This window comes from Perca flavescens, chromosome 20, assembly GCF_004354835.1.
Source record: "Perca flavescens isolate YP-PL-M2 chromosome 20, PFLA_1.0, whole genome shotgun sequence".
Lineage (NCBI taxonomy): Eukaryota > Metazoa > Chordata > Actinopteri > Perciformes > Percidae > Perca > Perca flavescens.
The window spans coordinates 14331301-14351863 of record NC_041350.1 but is presented as its reverse complement, the minus strand read 5'-3'; the positions used below and the strand labels follow the sequence as shown (position 1 = coordinate 14351863).

At 39.9% G+C, this 20563-nt stretch overlaps 2 protein-coding genes across 9 annotated transcripts; one reads left to right on the top strand and one right to left on the bottom strand.

Annotated features, from left to right (window-relative positions):
• Positions 1-313: 313 nt before the first annotated feature.
• On the bottom strand, positions 314-3251 carry fcf1 (FCF1 rRNA-processing protein). Its single transcript, XM_028565819.1, has 8 exons — positions 3069-3251; positions 2368-2432; positions 2146-2217; positions 1907-2055; positions 1276-1348; positions 1083-1170; positions 729-823; positions 314-563 (listed from the first exon to the last, which is right to left on the bottom strand). The coding sequence occupies exons 1-8, from the start codon at positions 3069-3071 to the stop codon at positions 515-517; spliced, it is 594 nt and encodes a 197-aa protein (XP_028421620.1). The 5' UTR covers positions 3072-3251; the 3' UTR covers positions 314-514.
• arel1 (apoptosis resistant E3 ubiquitin protein ligase 1) lies at positions 2910-16708 on the top strand. Of its 8 annotated transcripts, none has more exons than XM_028565814.1 (22): positions 2910-3564; positions 4078-4305; positions 4960-5128; positions 7035-7255; positions 7536-7607; positions 7806-8032; positions 8222-8459; positions 8550-8719; positions 9869-10049; positions 10156-10397; positions 11212-11289; positions 11380-11521; positions 11647-11768; positions 11880-11955; positions 12609-12718; positions 12833-13012; positions 13353-13478; positions 14076-14205; positions 14314-14372; positions 14463-14552; positions 14646-14821; positions 16495-16708. In XM_028565814.1, the coding sequence occupies exons 2-22, from the start codon at positions 4158-4160 to the stop codon at positions 16595-16597; spliced, it is 3060 nt and encodes a 1019-aa protein (XP_028421615.1). In that variant the 5' UTR covers positions 2910-3564; positions 4078-4157; the 3' UTR covers positions 16598-16708. The 8 variants fall into 8 exon arrangements, with proteins under 8 accessions (XP_028421615.1, XP_028421616.1, XP_028421612.1 ...); XM_028565815.1 differs by having other exon boundaries at positions 2910-3584; positions 7086-7255; XM_028565811.1 differs by having other exon boundaries at positions 2910-3584.
• Positions 16709-20563: the final 3855 nt, after the last annotated feature.

Below are 20563 nucleotides of genomic sequence, written 5' to 3'. Positions count from 1 at the left end.
CTGGTCATAATTTCACAGTCGACTTAATTAGTGATTCATTTGTCATTTATTTGTTAAATTATACTTGTGTAACATTTACATTGACCTCATCTCTGTTCATTATACAGTACATCTCAATTAGCAGCATTAAAGAAAAAAGCAATCAATCGCTTCAATTAGAGAACTCACAACAAGATAACTAGGAAGACAGACAAAACTGTTAAATATGAACCTAATGTTGCTCTAGGTTATCTTTCCCATAGTAAATTAGCATATTTGCTCATATAGAAAGATGTTGTGGTGTTGGAAAAATTGGAGACTGAAGACATGGACAGTGATTGCAACGATTAATTTATTCTTGTAACAAAATGTTTGAGAATAGAATGTCTGCAATAATTTGCAGTAAGATCAAACCCACCCCATCCTCACCAAATCAAAACTACAAAGGCTCACAATATTTTTGATATGCATAAAAGGAAATAATATTAAACAGGAAACTTAATCTATTTACAGGTCTAGCTTTATTGTAAAAATATTAAAACCTTGGAGCTCCGTAGTCATCAGGCATCCGTTCAATATTGTACCTGTATGAAAAAACAAAACAAAAAAAACAGAATATCAGTCAGGCTGTGTTTTTGATGACGCTGGTAGATAAGCGGAGTCCAGAATAATTTCCTGTATTTTATGCAAAAATCGCACAAACATAAAAAGCTGCCATATATTGAAAGCAAAGGTTGGAATAGTGTTACCTGTGGTTTGAGATGTACATGATGGGTACCCCAGGAATCTTCCTGATTCTTCTCTTTAAATCTCTGTCCACGGTAGCCAGGATGTAACACTTGTGCTGTGGAAATATATTTAAGTTATTGATATCTACCCGTGCCAAAACTACACAGCATAACATCACATACATTTACCCACTATAATGATACAATATCTCGTTTTAAATGTTATTAATTACACCTGTGCTTTTCCTGCTATGACAAGCCAAAGATGTCTGCTGTGAAAAAGGCCTGTTACTCATCATATTGTGGTGTTCACCATGAAGTGAACACTGACATTCTATTACATGTATGCTACAACTATATATTAAAGCACATTACCTGCGTTACCCTTTGGACTAAACAGTCATCGGCATATGTTCCCTTGTGTGTGCATGGCAGGCGCTCAAACCTCGGATCCTTGGCTATCCTTCAAAAACAAAACGAGCACAAAAATGTGATTACATGAAATAACTTGTGGATAAACAGAATGAGATCACGGCCGCCGTGCCGTTTTATGTTCAGCAGCTTGTACCTGAGTGCGACTCTGTACTTCATTCCGAGCTTTTCAATCTCAGCCATCACACAGTCTGTGATACATGGGATACCTGGAAGAAGAAAAATAAATTATGAATCATTATATATAGGGATGGGTCTCGAGACCCCGTTCTATTAAGGACCCGGTTCCAAATTTCTCAAAAACCCAAAAATCAATATGGTCCGAGCTTATCAATACTGCTATCAAAACTAGTGAATGAAATGTTATGTCTAAAAATAGATACATGTGCGCACCGGAAAAATGATTTACGACCACAGTATGCGTAAAGACCATAGGTAAAGACTAGCCTCCCCACCGCAAATCATTTAAAACATAGTCGCACTGGCTACAGAGAGCACTGCTCTGTGGGCCGCTTAATTAGCTCGATAAAACAAAAACAGCGAAAGAAGAAATCAAACAGTCACTGACTCACCGTTTTTGCAATAAAAGCAATAATAGTTCTGTTAAGATTAAGATTAATTTGTTGTCTCTAGAAAAGTATCGATAAAAACTCGGATCGTTAAGCAGTCTAGAAAATTGTATAAATATCAATAAAAATGTACGATCCCCACTTCTGGTTGAGAAAAAGGTTACTAATTAATATTTACCACTTGGCAATAGTACTTACATTTTGCATACAGACAATCCATCATAGATTGAACAATGTCCAGTTTGGCCTTGATGGAGAAGTTGATGAAATTTGTGTCGACTAGAACGTGGTATGGTGGACCAAGCTGAGTATTGTACTGGAAGAACAGGCATGACGGGTACTTTGTCCTGCACAAAAAGTTAAAAGAAATTCAGTTGAGAAGCCATTCAACACACATTCTTTATCAACTAATTCAAGTTTTTGTGTGGTCAACTTACACTTCTCTCTCCTTAAGCTCTGAGGGATCTTTCTTCTTTTTCTCTTTTGCTTTGGCCCGGTCTTTCTCTTTTCTACAAAACAAAGAAGGAGTTATTGGACAGAGCTGATGAATATGATGGCTAAACCAAGGGTCACTTTGGCTATAAAAAACAGAAAGCAATATGATGGCTAAACCAAGGGTCACTTTGGCTAGAAAACAGAAAGCAATTATTAAAACTCACATTCTGTGATCTTTCAGATTGATCATTCTCTTCATTGCAGCAAACTTCTTTGTTTTCTGCTTCCCCTAGATTGAACACAATTGAAGTTGAAACACAGATCGATTAAAACCAAGAGTATCTATCTTGTTATAGCAGGAGTGTTGAAACTGTGTGAGAGAAGAGTTTGAGTCCACCTCACAACACAAGGTCTTCACTGATTTAACAAAATATCAACTACCGTCTCTCACAGCTTCACGTTTAAGCATAGAGAAAAACTAAACTTGAATGGGATTATTGAAGCTGTTCTTTAGATAAGGACTTATATATAACTACAGAAGTTACTAAACACACACTGAAATAATTAGTTAAACACTGAAACTTAACTCAAGCTACATTCATCATGTTCGCAACTTTTAAGGGAGACCGAGATCTTTGCATTGATGAAAATGGAAATGATACATTTAGAGGAATATTCCTTTAAGCAACTAACTTTGTACGTTACGTGCAGGTAAATAATGTTATAACCACAGACCGTAACGTTATATGACGTTAGCTTACTTTACGTTAGGCGCTAACCTTAGGATGGCTAATTTAGCTCAGTGGCTTGTATGCTAAAACGCTTTAACGCCGAATGAATCATATACAAAATAGCATACTTTGGCGGATAATAATTATCGAGACGGCCGTGGTGTAACTGTAAAACACATTAAGAGACTACATACCATGGTTTAAATTTGAGACCACCGATTTGTGTGGAACTTTCTCCCGTTCCCCTCGTGTAGCGATGTGATTACTGGTGACGTAATCAAAACTCGACACGTTTTCTGCGTATTTTCCGGTATGCTAATGCTTAACAGACTAAGGTACAAGGTAGATGCAGTGTTCAATAGCATAGATTCATGACATTTCTACATCTGTAGTCTTGCTTTGTGTAGCTGTGCTATTGCAAGCGGTGTCTTATGAACGTGTTGTGACGTGCATCTCGATAACCGCCATGGGTCGGCGTTGAGCTTTCTGAAATTACGCTGACATTGTTGGCTAACTGGGCTAGCTGTTAGCATTGTGCAGTCGTTCGCTGGGCAAATTATTGCTACTGTAGCAGTTTATCGACACGATGCTAACAGTTGTTAACATTAGCCTCCAGCTTTACCTTGGGCTCCAGGTGACAATAGACCAGAGAGAAGATTGATGATCCAGGTGTTTTCTGGCGTTTGAAACGTAATTCAAGCAACAGTTCGGTAAATTTAACTAAAGCTGACCCGTTTGGATATGTTATTTAGTTAGCTATGTTGTTGTTTATAACAGTGGCAGCGGATTACATTGTCTAACGTCAGTAACGTCACCATCATCTAGACTGATGTTGTTGGATGGGATTTAGAGTAACTAGACTTTAATTGACCTGGTTTATTTTGACTTTGACAGTTTGTCAGGGCAAAACGGACGCTTGTGAAAGTTGTATGACCATTTCTTAGACAAGTCGTTCATGCATATTTCAGTGCTGTGGATTACATGTAGTTCTTCCATCAGCCAACACTTCTCCAAGGTGATACTTAAATATTCATTGTTTTCTTGGCAGGGCAGTTTATTGTGAAGCTGCTAGGCTTAATCATTTCCAGTCTGTTTGACCCATGTTCCTCATTAGAATCCATTTGTTGAAAACTTAAGCTTTTTTGTTCTATATTTTTGGTACAGCTTTTTTTTTGAGCCTAAGCAGTTTCTCTCCAATTGTAGGAAACTTGACTAGTACCCTGGTGAGTGGCAGTTTTCCTTTGAGCACGGAGGGGTCTGAGTGAAGGCTGAAAGATGGTCTGATGGACCGCCGCTTCTTCCTGACCTTCCTCGTCTGCTCAGTGTCGTGGATCTTCTTCTGGGAAGTACGCTGGAAGAAAGGAAAAGAGAGTCAGATTGAGGAATGGCTCCAAGGACATAGCCTCTCTCAATACAGGCACTTGTTTGAAGGTCAGTGGCTTACAGTCATCTTCTTTTGAGATTCACATGACCATTAGAGTTCAGACATTTAGTTGATGGTCTAATCCAGGGTGAAGTTAACAAGGTCACTTCTTCAAGACAGGTTATTATCACTTGAAACTTTCTGGTTAGGATGGTTTCTCTAACCATGAGCTTATCCAGCCCCTTTCTCAGCTTTTGCAGGAATACCAAGGATAACTGTCATTTTTAAGACTGAGAAAAATAGTCTGCACACTAGATATTGCTCACATGAAACATATATTTATTAAATTACCACATCATGGGACCATTATCTAGTGTGCAGACTATTTCTCTGTCTTATACATGTTCTTCTGTCCTGCACCTAGTATTTATCATCTGGATATGCATGCTTTTGTGTCATGTTTTTTAACTGGACTTAAACTTGGTTTATTGCAAGGAGATTGTGTTGCTTATCGCTTTGACCCCGGTAATTTATTGGTTTTGAACTCTAAATATTCAGGCTTATGAGATGCATGTGGCATGCATGGGCAATCAGCACAGGCTTAAATACTCATTATAATAGACATCAATGATTGTTCAAGCTTGTGCCGGGGCATTACTGATGCTGATTTGTTGGCCGGTATGTGATTGGGGATTTTTATGTGCTGTTCATGTGTCATCCAGATGTACAGACACTGGAGGAACTGAGTCTGAGTGTACTGAGTCGTCTGGAAGAGGTGGTAAAGGAACAGCAGCGCTGGAGGGAAATTGCAGAGGCCCATATCCTGCTGTTTAGAGACTTTGCCTTCCAGGAGTGGCTTTGCTCCCAGAACCTGGAGCACTATTACCATACGTAAGCAATGAAAGGTCTTAACTTTAACGTTTACAACCAATCTGGCAAACAGTCGTGAGCAGCTGTCCTTTTTCGGAAACAATTACATGTTGGCATGCCAGAAATGTAGATTTTTTTTCCAGCAGCAAAGTTTGAGTTTTTTTAATGTCTTGTATTGGTTATGTGCTCATGGTCATGTTTTAGGCTGAGTATCACGGGTTATATTTATTAATGTCCACTTGAGGGCAGCCTCTCCATTCTGGCTGCCTTAGTTTGCTGACATGGAGCTGTGCAGGCTGCAGTGTTTCAGAGGGTCACTGCAGTAAAAAAGTATTCGTTAGAGACGGTTTGTGTGAGACCCTGCAGCAATGCAGGTGTTAGTGTATGTGTTGCATACTCTCTATTGATGCAGTCAGAACCGGCTGTGATAAGTAGCTAGTGCGTTATGAAAATGTTGCCTCAGTCGGTTTATGGAAAGTCAATTGCAATGTTTCTAAAGGTCAGCTGTGTTTCTAACACATAGTCATGTCATAGGCATCGTGTTTTTAAGGAAAACTCAGATATTTCTGAAGGAACACAGTGTCACATTTCTGAAGGTCATGACTGCCACGCTATCGCTACCTCCACTGCCAATTCAATTGACTGGACTTTAAACCCTCATTCATAACATAATTCTGGCAGAGCTACACTTCAGTGACTAACCGTGTAGTAACAGAAGATGATCTTTGCACTCTTTTGTTGGCTAAAAATATTAAACTGTAAATAAGGAAGTTGCAGAGTCACATAAGCCTCTCATTACTTCTCAGATAAATAGTCTATTTCGGAGTCTTATAAGAAAGATACAATTAAATACTTTAAAATTTGTAATCATTATCACAGTAATTAATCACAAACACAAGGTAGATCATCAACCACGCCACACACTGTGGCCGCAACATGCTACTAGTAAATTCACATAAAATAAAGAAAGCTATGTCACATACATTAGCTTTGTTCAAAAAAAATTGTTGCCGGCGAAAATCGATCATTTAAAGAAGTCCCGTTTATGTTTCTGTACAAACTTACAACTTTTATGGTAAAAAGGAGAGCTCTCTGCGCTTCTGCAGACCACAACAATCTGGTGCAGCCAAGGCAGGACACAACAGTATAAAATAACGAAAAATTGCCAGTGCTACACAGATGTCTTCTTACTTGATGGTTTTATTTCTTAAGGTGCATAACAGTGACTAACGTTTTGATGTAAGATTACATCTTCATCAGAGACTCTTAGTCACTGTTATGCACCTTAAGTAATAGAAATAAAACCATCAAGTAAGAAGACATCTGTGTTGCACCGGCAAGATTATCATATCATATTTCAGTAATTATTTAGATAATATTGTGTGCTACCATAACTTTGGCCATGATAATGACACTGTAAAAGTTGAATTACAGCACCAGTATGTTCCTAGCGTTGACAGGCAAAGACGCAATGTTGTGGTGGGTGTTAATAGCTTTACAATGGGAGGTTATGTATCTGTTTTTATGGTTATAAATTGTCTGCTAAATTTCTCTGCTGTGCTTATCTAGACAATTCCATGTAATAAAAGCTTTACAGCTTTATCTCAAGTTATTTGGCAAGGCCAGTTGCAACATGCCACACCGTCTCACTACTCCCTGTTGACATACTGTAACTAACAAGTTAAGCTGATAAGATTGCGCTTACTCTTGTGCAGAGTTTTGCAAAAACTAGTGTTTGTTTTGTGTGCGGGACAATCTGTTGTGTGCAGTCAAGCAGCTGCCTTGGTCAATAGACATGGAGTTAGCAGTCATGGTAGGGTTGTTTTTTATTTTATTTTTTTAAAGGCTGTACTAAAGTAATTTAGCTTTGCTACCATTCCTGTCAAAAATCGACTTCATATACTTTTACTCTTGCTTTCCACTGCAGACTGAAGACCTTGCGTTGTATGAATCTGGATGATCTATCCCATTTTGACAGTCAGCTGCAGCTGTCTCTAGCTGCTTGGGGATACTACTACGAAGACTACATAAAGTTGTCTAAAGGCATCAGGATCCTCCAGAACTCCAGGGGGAGTCGTGACCAAGACTACGAGATCCGGCTGGTGCACAGCCTTGCTGTGAGGCGTCTGAATGAGAAGTGGACGATTGGTGAGTTCCTGATCTTTTTCTGCTTTAGACTGCTTTTAGTTTGGGTTGCTTTCCACAGCTGCAGAGTATTAAACAACATTTAGATATAGGATAAGATGGATTTTACTGTTGCTAAGTGTTGCTAAGTGTTGTTACGGCAACAGTCGCATTTTAATGTTGGCTCAAGTGTTGTAATGGAGTAGTGCAATGTTGCTTCATCTCTACATTTTCCTGCAGGCTCAGACCAGGAAGTGTGTTTTGTCTTAATTTGAATTATTCACTGGTACAATTGTCTTTTCAGCGGGAGCTCTCATATTTGGCTGTACTGTGGCGCTGTGCTTCTTGATAAGGGACCTCATGTTTTACGTGATTGGTGAGTCCTTTATCAACTGTTTGGATTGGGGTTTGTGCTGATATGGCTGGTCCTGGAATTGCTGCTACATGACTCACATCCTTTATCTTCCTGCAAGCACCGTGAAGTGGTACCACCGGTTTTACATATATATAGTATCTGAATATAACCAAATGTTCCAACAACTTGTCTCCTGTGCTTCTTCCCTTCTTGCGACAGGTGGAATTACTGTTTCCATCATAGCGTTTGTCTTCACCATCAAGTTCCTCTGTGAGCTTGCAGCGCGGGTGGTCAGCTTCCTGCAGAATGAGGATCCAGGGCGACGCGGTGACCGCAGCATCTACGACTATGTCCGGGGCAACTACCTTGACCCACGTTCCTGCAAGGTGTCATGGGATTGGAAGGAACCGCAGGAAGTGGGGCAGACTATGAGCTTCAGAGTCCAGGTGATGTTTGATTCCTAATGTGCCAAGCTAAAGATGTACTGTACCTCTTGTTTCTAGTCTAATTGACTTTCTTGCAAGTGCAGCAGTGTCAAGAATATTTGTTCAGCATAACCATGTTAAGAAATGTAAAATTGACTCGTGTGGTCTCTGTATTAAATTATCCACCGTTTGTACTTGTTTTCTTCTCAGCTGTTCTATAAGAATGGGCAGCCTTTTCCGGCCCACCGGCCTGTGGGGCTGAGGGTCAACATCACCCACATCGAATTGGCTCTGGACATCCCTGTTACACAGGAGGTTCTGCAAGAACCAGAGTCTAATGTAGTCAAAGTGGCCTTCACAGTGCGCAAGGCTGGACGCTATGAGGTTGCTGTCAAGCTCGGGGGCCTCAATGTGGCCTACAGCCCTTATTACAAGATATTTCAGCCAGGTATTACTTCTCTGTGTATTTTAGATCCAATGCAATTATTGATTAGACAAGTTTTTTTAATTGAGTATTGGTCTGTTTTGTTATATTCAGGTACAGTTGTCCCATCCAAAACCAAGATAGCCTACCATTTCTCCACCCTGGTGCTAACAAATGGCCAGCAGCACACTTTGCAGATTGAACCCAGGGACGAGTATGGCAACCCCACCAGTAACTCCACATCTCTCACAGATGAAGCCAACTACAGCGTCCACGTGCACTCTGTAAGGAAACAAACCCCTTTTTCTCTTATCCTAATTTGAAGATTTACTTCTTGATTATGAAAGCCAGCATTTCTTTTCACCCTTTCGTTCCAAATTGCACAGTCAACTAGCTTTACAGCATAGAAGTGTCTAGGAAAATGCACAAAATACAAACAATTTCTCAACTTGAACATACTAAGTTAAACGAGCATCAAATGAAATACATAAAGAAAAAATGTGCAATACTTTTTTTTTAATAACTTAATATTTTACCAAATTAAATAACAAAAACAATCTTTTCAAAATAGACATTTTTTCAACAGTACAAATGAAATAAATAGAACAATAAATAAAAAATATATTTTGTGGGGTGTAATACAGTATATAATCAACTAGTGATTAAGTTACAAAATATAATTTGTACAACCTTTTACTTAAAGGTACTACTGCATGCTCTGAAACCCTCTACACTTCTTATACTCACGTGACCATACATAACACACTCGCTGCTGCCTAAACAGACTGACTGACTGATCACTGGTCATCTCTTTTGTGGACGTTGTTATGAGGGTATGGCACTTAATACATTCATGGGGTAGTGTAATGTATAGGGCAGATTTAATGTAGATTCAACACAGAGCCATAAATCAGGCATTAGTGAGAGCGAGAATAGCGGGTGCTGACGAGTGACGTCAGTGACTTGAGTGGTGAAGCAAAAGAAGAGAGTGATCACCGGGCAGCGGTGTCGGATTTAACGTAGCGGCTGTGTGAGGGAAAAGCGAGAGGAAAAAGAGACCGCAAAGACGATGTAAAGTGAGTTAACCGTGAACAATAAAAACGCCAAGCTTCTTAAGGGGCTTCATCTGTTGTTAATACTGTTGGTAAAGGGAAGGTGTGTAACAACAGTGCAGTGCACACAGAGACGAGTGTCACACACACACAGCACACCTTATTTGTTTAGTCCCTACGGCAGCGGCCCAGGGTTTTGAATCCGACCTGTGGCCCTTTGCTGCATGTCTTACCCCTCTCGCTCCCCACTTTTCCTGTCTGCAAATTTTGCGGTTATGTAATCGCACATAGTGAAATTGAGATGAGATTAATCGTGCAGCCCTACAGCATACTAGAACCGGTTCTGAGCTGGTATTCATTTGCGCTTTCCTGTTCTTGCAGCTGGGCACGGTGGATGATGACGGTGTGGAGGAGTACTACAGTAAGTCAGTGTCGCTCAACAAGCAGCAGTGCCAGGTTCTGCTGCGACTGGTTCTGAGGAAGACCGGCTGTTTCAGGGCCCGCATCTCCTACAAGGACCAGCCGCTCAGCAACGGGGAATTTGACATTATTGTTCTCAGTGGTGAGCAGCCTTAAGACACAGAAGAAAAATAGACCGAGTGTGCTTTTCCACCTTGTTAGCCTGTGTTTTCAGAGCCTACTACTCATACTGTCATTGCATATTACAGAGAATGAGAAGACCTGTGTGGAGAAGAATGTGTCCACTCCAGGCATAAGTATCTACTTTGAGGCATACCTTTACAGCAATGGGAACTACAGTTCCTCGTGGCAGTTACCAGCCTCCTCTTTCCTGGCTCCTCAGAGGAGGCCCTCCATGGGAGAAGAGGAGGATGAGCATGACTCTCCTGTGGAGGGACAACCTGAGAAGGTCAAGAAACCAAAAAAGGTCTACTGTTACATATCGCCAAAGGTAAGTGGCCAGCATTTAATCGTTAATTAGTACGATCTTTCTTCAACTTTTGCGTTTGTGAATATATATATATATATATATATATATATATATATATATATATATATATATATATATATATATATATATATATATATATATATATATATATATATATATATATATATATATATATTACATTACACACACACACAGTACAGGCCAAAAGTTTGGACACACCTTCTCATTCAATGCGTTTCCTTTTTATTTTCATGACTATTTACATTGTAGATTCTCACTGAAGGCATCAAAACTATGAATGAACACATATGGAATTATGTACTTAACAAAAAAGTGTGAAATAACTGAAAACATGTCTTATATTTTAGATTCTTTAAAGTAGCCGCCCTTTGCTTTTTTATTAATAAGGGGAATAATTCCACTAATTAACCCTGACAAAGCACACCTGTGAAGTGAAAACCATTTCAGGTGACTACATCATGAAGCTCATTGAGAGAACACCAAGGGTTTGCAGAGTTATCAAAAAAGCAAAGGGTGGCTACTTTGAAGAATCTAAAATATAAGACATGTTTTCAGTTATTTCACACTTTTTTGTTAAGTACATAATTCCATATGTGTTCATTCATAGTTTTGATGCCTTCAGTGAGAATCTACAATGTAAATAGTCATGAAAATAAAGAAAATACATTGAATGACAAGGTGTGTCCAAACTTTTGGCCTGTACTGTATACGAAGATATGTGGTATTAGAGGGGGTAGAACTCAACGCACGTTAATGTAAGATGACGCTGACTTTGAGTTTTAATGCCAAACAGCAACTATCCGTGAAGGAGTTCTACCTGAAAATTATTCCGTGGCGCCTTTTCACCTTTCGAGTATGTCCAGGAACGAAGGTAAGCAAAAGTGATGCCAGAAACCCCTGGAGAGCAGGCCACTTTGATTCGGTTTGACAAGCTAACCATAATCTTCTGCTCTCTTTCCAGTTTACCTATTATGGTCCTGACCCGGTTCACAAGAACCTAACCCTAGTGGTGGATGATGGGATACAGCCTCCTGTGGAGCTCAGCTGCAAAGACAGAAACATCATGGCTGCCACCTTCATTCGCTTCCTGCACAAGAACATTGGTTTGTTTCAGTCTAATGTGATTACGTTTGCCTTAAGCTGCACTTAAAATACTAACAACAACAACCTACTAAAGAAAAATAATTTTGTGGCGACTGCAGCAGTAATTTGATGGTATTGTCCACAGGTGGCTCTGAAACCTTTCAAGACAAGGTGAACTTCTTCCAACGTGAGCTCAGGCACATCCACTCCAAGAGACCTCGCACCAAGACCTGCCTAAAAATCACTCGGCACTCCCTTCTGGACTCAGTGAGTGCTGCATTACTGCATTATAAAGCGGTGCATTATGAAAACAGGCATGTAATCGTGACAATCATGTGGTAATTTTGACTCTCATCTGTCCCTCTTGCTGTTGCTCAGTCCCTGAAGGCTACCAGGAACTTCTCTGTGTCAGACTGGAGTAAGAACTTTGAGGTTGTGTTTCAGGATGAGGAAGGTAAACAAAACATATGTGTGTTAGGTTGAGTTCTAATTCAGAATAGAACATTTTTGCTGTCGCAGCAAGCACATAAACAGGGTTTCCTCGGGGTCTTAAAAAATCAAAAAAACGTCACAAATTTCTAAATGAAAATTTTAGGCCTTAAAAAGTCTTAAATTTGCTAAAGCATTGTGTTCTAGGCCTAAAATAATTTTAAACCGTTAATTTTCCGACATCAATGTAACACTACCTCTAATGTTCATTGAAATGCTCTCGCAGCGCTTTAATTATTCTGTGGTGTTGTAGTTCTTTCTGTCGCTAGTCCAAATATAATTTGCTGTATTACGACTACAAACGAGACCAACATGCAACTTATATTGCAGCCAATCTAGACACCAGTTCTATAATGCCAATGAGGGAATCGGGGAATTGTTTCAGACGATGTTTCCGGACTCTGACGTCTGACTTTTTTTTTATGTTGTGATATAGGTCTTACATTTTTATTCATAATGGTCTTAAAAAAGGTCTTAAAAAGTCTTAAATGTGATTTGGTGAAACCTGTAGAAACCCCTGTAAAAACCAAAAAGGCCAATGAGATTGGAATGAAAGTTACGGACACAGTAATTCATTAAGGCGGCCACACTGCTAAACACTTTGACATTTCTTTGTAGCTCTGGACTGGGGAGGGCCTCGCAGGGAGTGGTTTGAGCTGGTGTGTAAGACCCTCTTCGACACCTCCAACCAGCTGTTCACGCGCTTCAGTGACAACAACCAGGGCCTGGTAAGTTAGTCCTTCTAACCACTTCCACATTCAAAACCACGTACAGATGCTCGGTGTCCTCCTAAACAACATACATTTTAGAAAAATAAGAGCACATTCATTTTCTTTTTCCAGGTGCACCCAAACGCTGACCGGCAACCCCAACTGCGTCTTAAGATGTATGAGTTTGCAGGTCGCATCGTAGGGAAGTGTCTGTATGAGTCTGCCCTGGGTGGGGCCTACAAACAGCTGGTCCGTGCTCGCTTTACACGGTCCTTCTTGGCCCAAATCATTGGCCTCCGGATGAACTACAAGGTATGGAACACAGAGCATTCCCAAAGAAAATAAGTTTTCCTCAGACGTTGGAAGGTCATGTTTTCATTGTTTACCCTCTGGTGTTAGCTGGTCTGTCTCATCACTTTGACATTCTTTACAAAGCCAAGAAACCTGATTTGTTTCTTGGCGCCATTTACTGTATTTCATGGAGAACAAGCCTGCGTGTTTTGCTGTTTATCCAACTTCCTAAGATTTCAGAGCTTAAGAGAACTTAAGCTGACCCAATCATCTTTTTATCCGTCCACAGAAAAGATGAAATGCCATGTTTATTTAAATAAACGTCATTTCTCTGTGTTTTCGTTTTATTTTCCACACGCAGTACTTTGAGACGGATGACCAGGAGTTCTACAAAACTAAAGTCTGCTTCATCCTAAACAATGACGTGAGTGAAATGGACTTGGTGTTTGCCGAGGAGAAGTACAGCAAGTCAGGACAGCTGGAAAAGGTGAGGCAACACTTTGAAAAGGAACTTCCTCCCCCCTTTGTCCCTGATGTAATTTCACAGAAGATAGAAGCAATAAACCAAACAAAACAAACCATATTGCATGTTTGGCAAGCCTTTTTCTTAAAGAGGGGGGAGTGGTGAGTTTACATAAAGGTGGTTGAGTGAAGTTTGGCATCCATAGTCCATTATAAAACACCACACAATAACTGTGTAACTCTCTGTAGTCAGATCAACCTACTTCTTTTTAATTAGATATGTATGTTGCTCCAAACTGTTTTTTTTTTTTTGTTTTTTTTTGGTTTTGTTTTCCTTTTAGATTAATTGCCTATTTATAGTAATGCTGACAAGTTTGTGTAAGCCAAACACACAAGTGTTAGACATGTATCAAACACACAAGTGTTAGACCTGTATAAATAGATTTGACCAGTCAACAAAGTTTCTGAATTTACATATTCTAATCCTGTCTTTGCCATCTCGCCTTTACTGGGCATTTCTTCGAGACCCACACAATAATTGTGAACTGTTTAATGTCTTACACTGTTCTGTCTTTTATGTATTTTGTCTGACATTTATGTCCTGCCACATGTTCCCTTGCAGGTGGTGGAGCTGATATCAGGGGGTTCTCAAATCTCTGTTAACAATGAAAACAAGATGCATTATCTCAACCTGCTGGCCCAGTACAGACTAGCTAGCCAGGTGAGAGAGGAGGTGGAACACTTCCTGAAAGGTGAGGAAACTAGCACAGCTGCAGTCTGCCATTTCTTTTGCCAATTCTTCTCATTCGAGATCTCCGGTAATGTGCACGTAATTAGTGTAATTTCATGATCAATTGCAGGTTTGAACGAACTGGTTCCAGAAAACCTGCTAGCCATATTTGATGAGAATGAGTTGGAGGTACGTGTGGTGTTTACAATAAAATCCTGTTGATCTTGAAAAAACACTGCTGGGCAATTATAATTTGTTTTTCCTTTTGAATCTCTTCAGCTGTTGATGTGCGGCACCGGTGATATAAACGTGCAGGACTTCAAGGCCCATGCTGTGATTGTCGGAGGATCGTGGCACTTCAGAGAGAAAGTATGTCATGGAAATTCTCTGTCTACGTTTTCTTTCAACAGCAGGTCACTGATCCAAATATCTGAGCCTGTTGATTTTTGTCTGTTACCACAGGTGATGAAGTGGTTCTGGGCCGTGGTGTCCAGCTTCACCCAGGAGGAGTTGGCTCGTCTGCTGCAGTTCACCACCGGCTCCTCTCAGCTCCCCCCTGGAGGATTCAACACCCTTTGCCCCTCCTTCCAGATAATTGCTGCGCCCACACACAGCACCTTGCCCACTGCACACACGTGGTGAGTTCGAAAACACAGGCAGATTTACTTAAAGGCTTGAGGCTTTAGGGATGGCCATACCGGTCTGTTAATCGTTTGCTCGCTCCATTACTTTGGTCCAGACTGAAACTATTTGATGAACTGCCATGAAAGTGTGTACAGAAATCATAGTCCCATAGTGATTTTGGTAATTCCTGATGTATTATTATATTTGCCCCAGTTAGAGTCCGGCCAGAGACCTTTATTGTGTCTCTCACTCGATCGATTGGCAATAATCATTTATTTGTTAAATACTTTAGTTTATAACCAAAGTTTTAATTGAATGGCCATCACCCTCTGCTGTACTTTGTGTTTAGTGCTCATTAGCTAATTTTAGCATACACTTAATTAAGATTGTGAACACGCTATTACCTGATACACATCAGCAAGCTAACATGGTCATTATGAACTGGTTAGCATTCTGATGTTAGCATTTAGATTAAAGCATCACTGTGCCTAAGTGCAGCCTCACAGAGCACGGCTGTAGACATGTCTTCACTCTCCTTTTTAAAAAAATAAAAAAATAAAAATAAAAAGGCTTATTCATTTCCTAAAACAGTGGGGCGGTGTTGTTTTTAGTAAACATTACTCAAAAAGGAGTAAATAGTACATTTCTTGGGGTCTATTTTCAGTGGCGGATTAATACACATGCTGCTCTAGTAAGCATTTACGGCAGCAGGATGGTCTATTTGGGATTACTCTGACTCACAGGATGTAGACTGTGCGTATAAGCCTCCCACTGACAGCCTATTTCAGACAGAATTTTCCTTCCCTTCCACTATCTAAATGTTACAGTTTTTTTTCAAAATCCCCGTCAGTACATGAAACAACAACAACAACCTTCGAGCCGACCTACAAGTTAAGTTCAGTGAGCTCCTCCAGGGCTAAAGTATAGGCAGGCTTCAACTCTAGGGCACCGTTGATCAAATTATATTTGTCTTTTTGTTGAGCAAAAGTTGTATCACAGTCGACATACGTCTTTTTTATGTTTTTATGTGGCGTTTTCTTTAGCGGGGATTTAGCTATTTTTATTTGAATGGGCTTGCCTCCCACATGCAAATCTTCCACCATATCAAGTTCCCTCCCGACAATATTTTGTAAGGGCCTTGTCGCTGCATCCTGGGTTTAGCGCCACCCAAGACAATTGTGATTGGTTTAAAGAAATACAAACTACCCAGAGCGTTTTTTCCCCTTAGTGCAGAATAATGCTCGATTCAAGCAGACCTTCTTCCAGCGCTGGCACAGCGCTAAAACGAAGTGTGGAGATAGGTCTGGCTATGCGAGACTAATGTGGGATTAACTCAAAATAAACTACATTTGCTGTGTTTATGTTAACAACAGAACATGTCACCCAGCGCAACAGTGTGGCTCATTGATGTGTTTTTAATAGTTCTTGGACAACAATGGATCTCTATGGCAAAGAGGAATACGCTTTATCAAGTTAGGAAATACGATAAAGTAATTGTTGGTTTTGGTCTTTTTATTATTATTATTAATAATAATAATAAGAAATTTATAGAATATCAGCACATTTTTAATGATAAGATTTGCACGTTTCGATTACACAGCTATTACATTGTTTAAATGTTATATAAATACCTTATCAGGATCTAAAATTTAGTTTGGCTCTCTGTGGTCTCCTCTTGTCTGTCTAGTTTTAACCAGCTGTGCCTCCCTACGTATGACTCCTATGAGGAGCTGCACAAGATGTTGAAGCTGGCCATCAGTGAGGGCAGTGAAGGCTTCGGTATGCTCTGACTCTCCCATCACTGGCACTGTGGTTCCACTTGTACAAGAGGAGACCAGCACTGCCCACTCCAATGCACCAGTTTCCTGCATTCATCTGCATTTAACAGTGGGCTTCTTGGGAGAGACCCCCCGCCCCCCTAGACTCTCTAAAATACACTCTCTGGATGAGAGGGCGTTCCAGGAAGTCCCAGAAGGCTCAAGGCTTTTCCTGAAACTGGAACTCAATCATTTGAACTCTAGTGCTACTGTATGTATATAAAATATCTCGCTTTTGTAAAAAAAAAAAAAAAAAAAAAAAAAGAAACCAGGAACTGCTGAAAAAGGTGAGGTTTGGTCTAGTTGTATTTCTTAATGCTAAAGTTTCCTTAGTTTTATATGTTTGAAAGACAAATGATTCTAGAGCAAAGGCCTGGAGTATTACTTTATAACTGCTTCTTTTGCATTTTGCAAACTGAGGAACACTTAAGTGCAACAGCGGCCTACAAGTGATGTGCACTTTGGCCTTAATTGATCAGGGACTGATATGTGTTTGTAAATATATAATATCACTCTTTTATTCAAATAATTGTACATACAAGTGTGTATACATAGGTTTTCATCTCATTACCTTTTTGGTTTGACATTTAAGGAGAAGGGATTTCTTCATTGTTGCACGTTTGATGGGTTAAGAGTTTGTATATTTTTTGAATTCTTTTTCTTTTTCTTTTTTTTTCATCTCCAAAATGAATGGGTTTTAAAAGAAGCCAAGTAATTTCTATTGTTTATGAATGTTTTTAACGTATTGTTTCTTGAAACAAATATTTGTGTTGATCCATACTGATGAAAATATGTTTTTCTGGAGTGGAAAACGTTTTTGTTATGTTTTATAACCTGCCTTATTTATGCCCTTTGCCTCTGATTGTATCCAGAGAGGTGCGTAGGTGAGCGAAGCATAGTCGACCGTAGTAAGTAATACAGTAGGTATATTATGGCATTTCTGCTAGTACATGCAGGGGTCACTGTGGATGTTGGCGAGAGGATATATATAACAAACATTTTGTTATATATGCTGTATCCTTTTATACTTTTTCATTCACAGCCTTTTATGGGTTTACCTCAGAATCTCCTATGCCACCTATTCATCCTCTGACAAAGGTGCATATGTGCTCAAGCACACATATGGTAAAGCATACACATCCAGTTTGTTCATAGCTGCCTCCTTCCAGTCCTGTAACCACTAGCCATATGATCCCACTGGTCAGTAAACTGAAGCGTTATATTTCTTTTTTTTTTTTTTTTTTTTTTTTGTAAATCTATTTATTTTTAATCCTTAATTAGTATTGTCAATATCCTGAGCCAATAGAGTTGTTCCCCCTTGTTTTCCTGTTCATAATTTGCTGTTCCAGTTAACATGTTTAGTAGCCATTTTGTAATAGAGTGTTTGTAAAGCATTTAAGACAATTCATGTTTAGACTCCGAAGCAAAAAGAAAACATTAATGGATGGTTCTTCTCAGTAGTGTTTGGATTTGAATATGTTCACGTTCCCCACAGAGAACTCTGGGTCCAGTTTCACTTCTCACATTATCCTCACAGTTGGCGGTAAAATCACTAGAGATTTAACTTCATTATTGTTGTTGAAGGGCCCATTTTGACTGTAGTTGCAGCAGGTAGGGATTAACTGTGGCTAACACAGTGTCCGCTTGAGTTTTGATGAGCATTTGCTTGTGCTTTAGCTGACCTTTTACAATGTTAAAAGGTTTAAAAGAAGGTTTATGGATTTGTGTTTGTTTGGGTTGTGCAATGTTGACCTGACGTACTGAGAACCGTGGAAAAAAAGTGCTTATGAAATGTTTAATTAAGGGTGTGTTTTCAGCACCAGTACCAATGGCTGATATATTTACAAGAAGTAAAAGTAGTTTACATGTGTTAGTTTTCATTAGATATGACCATTATAAACAAATATGAAGGAGGTCTGTCCCGTAGTTTTATGTTCTTATTTAATGTTTTGCTTTTCATGAGCATCTACTACTCTTGTTTTATATTTGGATTGTTTCTGGGTTAGATGGCCTGAGCGCAACTTTTAGCAATGTAGATATTGTGAAAGATATTTTTTTTTTCTTCTTTTTTTAATGGCAAGCATCTGCTGACGAGTGTTTGAGATTCTCCTCACTGCAGTTCCTTTTGTTTATGGGAATAAAAATGATGGACTAAATTCTTATCACCGTATCTCACTTTTGTGCATCCTATTTGTATTGTGCTAAGCAGTGGTATTTGAAACCCTTTTTACACTTTCAAACCTGGATTTGCTCTTGGATATGGCTTGTAGTGCTAAACATGCAAACCATTGTGGTTCCAAAACAGGGGCCCAAAAAATAGAGTACTTTGAAAACATCTCAACGTACTGAAAATAAGGTTTACAATGTTTTTGCCTTTACTCAACGTTCAGAACAGAAGATGTATGGCTTGTAATGACTTATCACTGGTAGCACTATTTTCTTAATGCATGTCGAAAAATCTTTAAAAGAGGGCTTGCATTTTTTTTTAATCTATTTTATAACCATATGAATACATATAAAGACGTCTGCTAAACTCATTTGTATATATTTGTTTTTAAAGGTACCACTTCCTTGGCCAGCAGCAGAGTGCATGTGTCAGACACAAGGGGGCAGTGGCTCTACGTGTGACATTAACGGAGGATACATGCTTCTTCTGCTGTCATCCCTCGGGACAGCTTAGCAGCAGTAAATTATGAAGCACTTTCCTGTCTTCAGCTGGCTCTCCACACTTCCAGTCTTCAACCCAGAGAGTATCCCCTCCATTATAGACATATCTCATTTCCCCACACATACAATACATACCTCACGAACGCATGAAAATAAACAAAGTTCATTCAAACTTGCTGGTTTCACGCCAGCTTAATGGAATCCGTCTTTTGAGAGTTCTGCTGTGTATGAAATGTGATAACGCCTAACTCAAAAACATGTGCTCCTTTTCTTTTCAGCATATGGAGATGGTGGCATAACTGACAGCCGTATCAGCACAAGATGTGATAGGCATACACTCATTGTATTGATTGAATGTTTGCTCCCTGAGTCATACCGTGTCAGATAATGACATGAATTTTTTTTATTGCTTTGCTTGAAGGCTGTGGACATGCAGGCCCCATGGCCCTCCATGCTACACCCTGTGTCTCCTCACACTGTGGTAAGAACACTATCAGGAGCAGGCTCAAAGGCATCTTGAAGTACTTGGAGGCAGGAGTCCAGTTATTTGGTCTTGGCATGCACCTGTGGATTTGCATAATTGTCTCGCTCAAATTTCCCCCAGGAATGCTTGCTAAAGAGGGACCACAATTTAGAAAGTCATCCTCTGGCGCTCACTAAGAGTAATGTGCCATGTTGGAACGCTTGTCCTTCCCCAGAGAACCTTCGGGAGATCGCACAACAACAATACTGTGCATTTTTGTAAATTCATCTGATGATACTAATTCCCAGGGAAAACATGTTTCTCTGACAAATCTTCCATGTACTATTCCATAAACCTCTCCAGACCTGACTGCAGCTCGGTTTTGGGGTTTGGGGTTGCCAAGGCCCTGGGGGAGCCAATTTATGGGTGGTTCTGCTCAACCAAAGAATTTACATGATCGAAAATACAGTGCCTCATTTCCCATCTCTGAGTTAGACACCCTGCCTCTGAGAAGATCCATCAGCTACTCTGATCAAAGATAACTGTCCGCAGACAGGGCAGAAAACACAAATGTGGCACGCCTTATGAATCTTTAGATCTTGACCGCTCTCCCTCCTTCCTGCTAAACAGCCATGGGGTTTTCTGCTTCCCATTCCAACATGCAGGTCCTCATTACCTGATTGGACACCACTGATTAACTGCCAACTGGATTGGCTGCAGGTATTCATCATCTGTGATGATTGGGCCGATTTAGGCCAATCTTAATCAGGGCTGTTGAAGGACAGGAGAGCATCGCTCCAGCAGCAGGC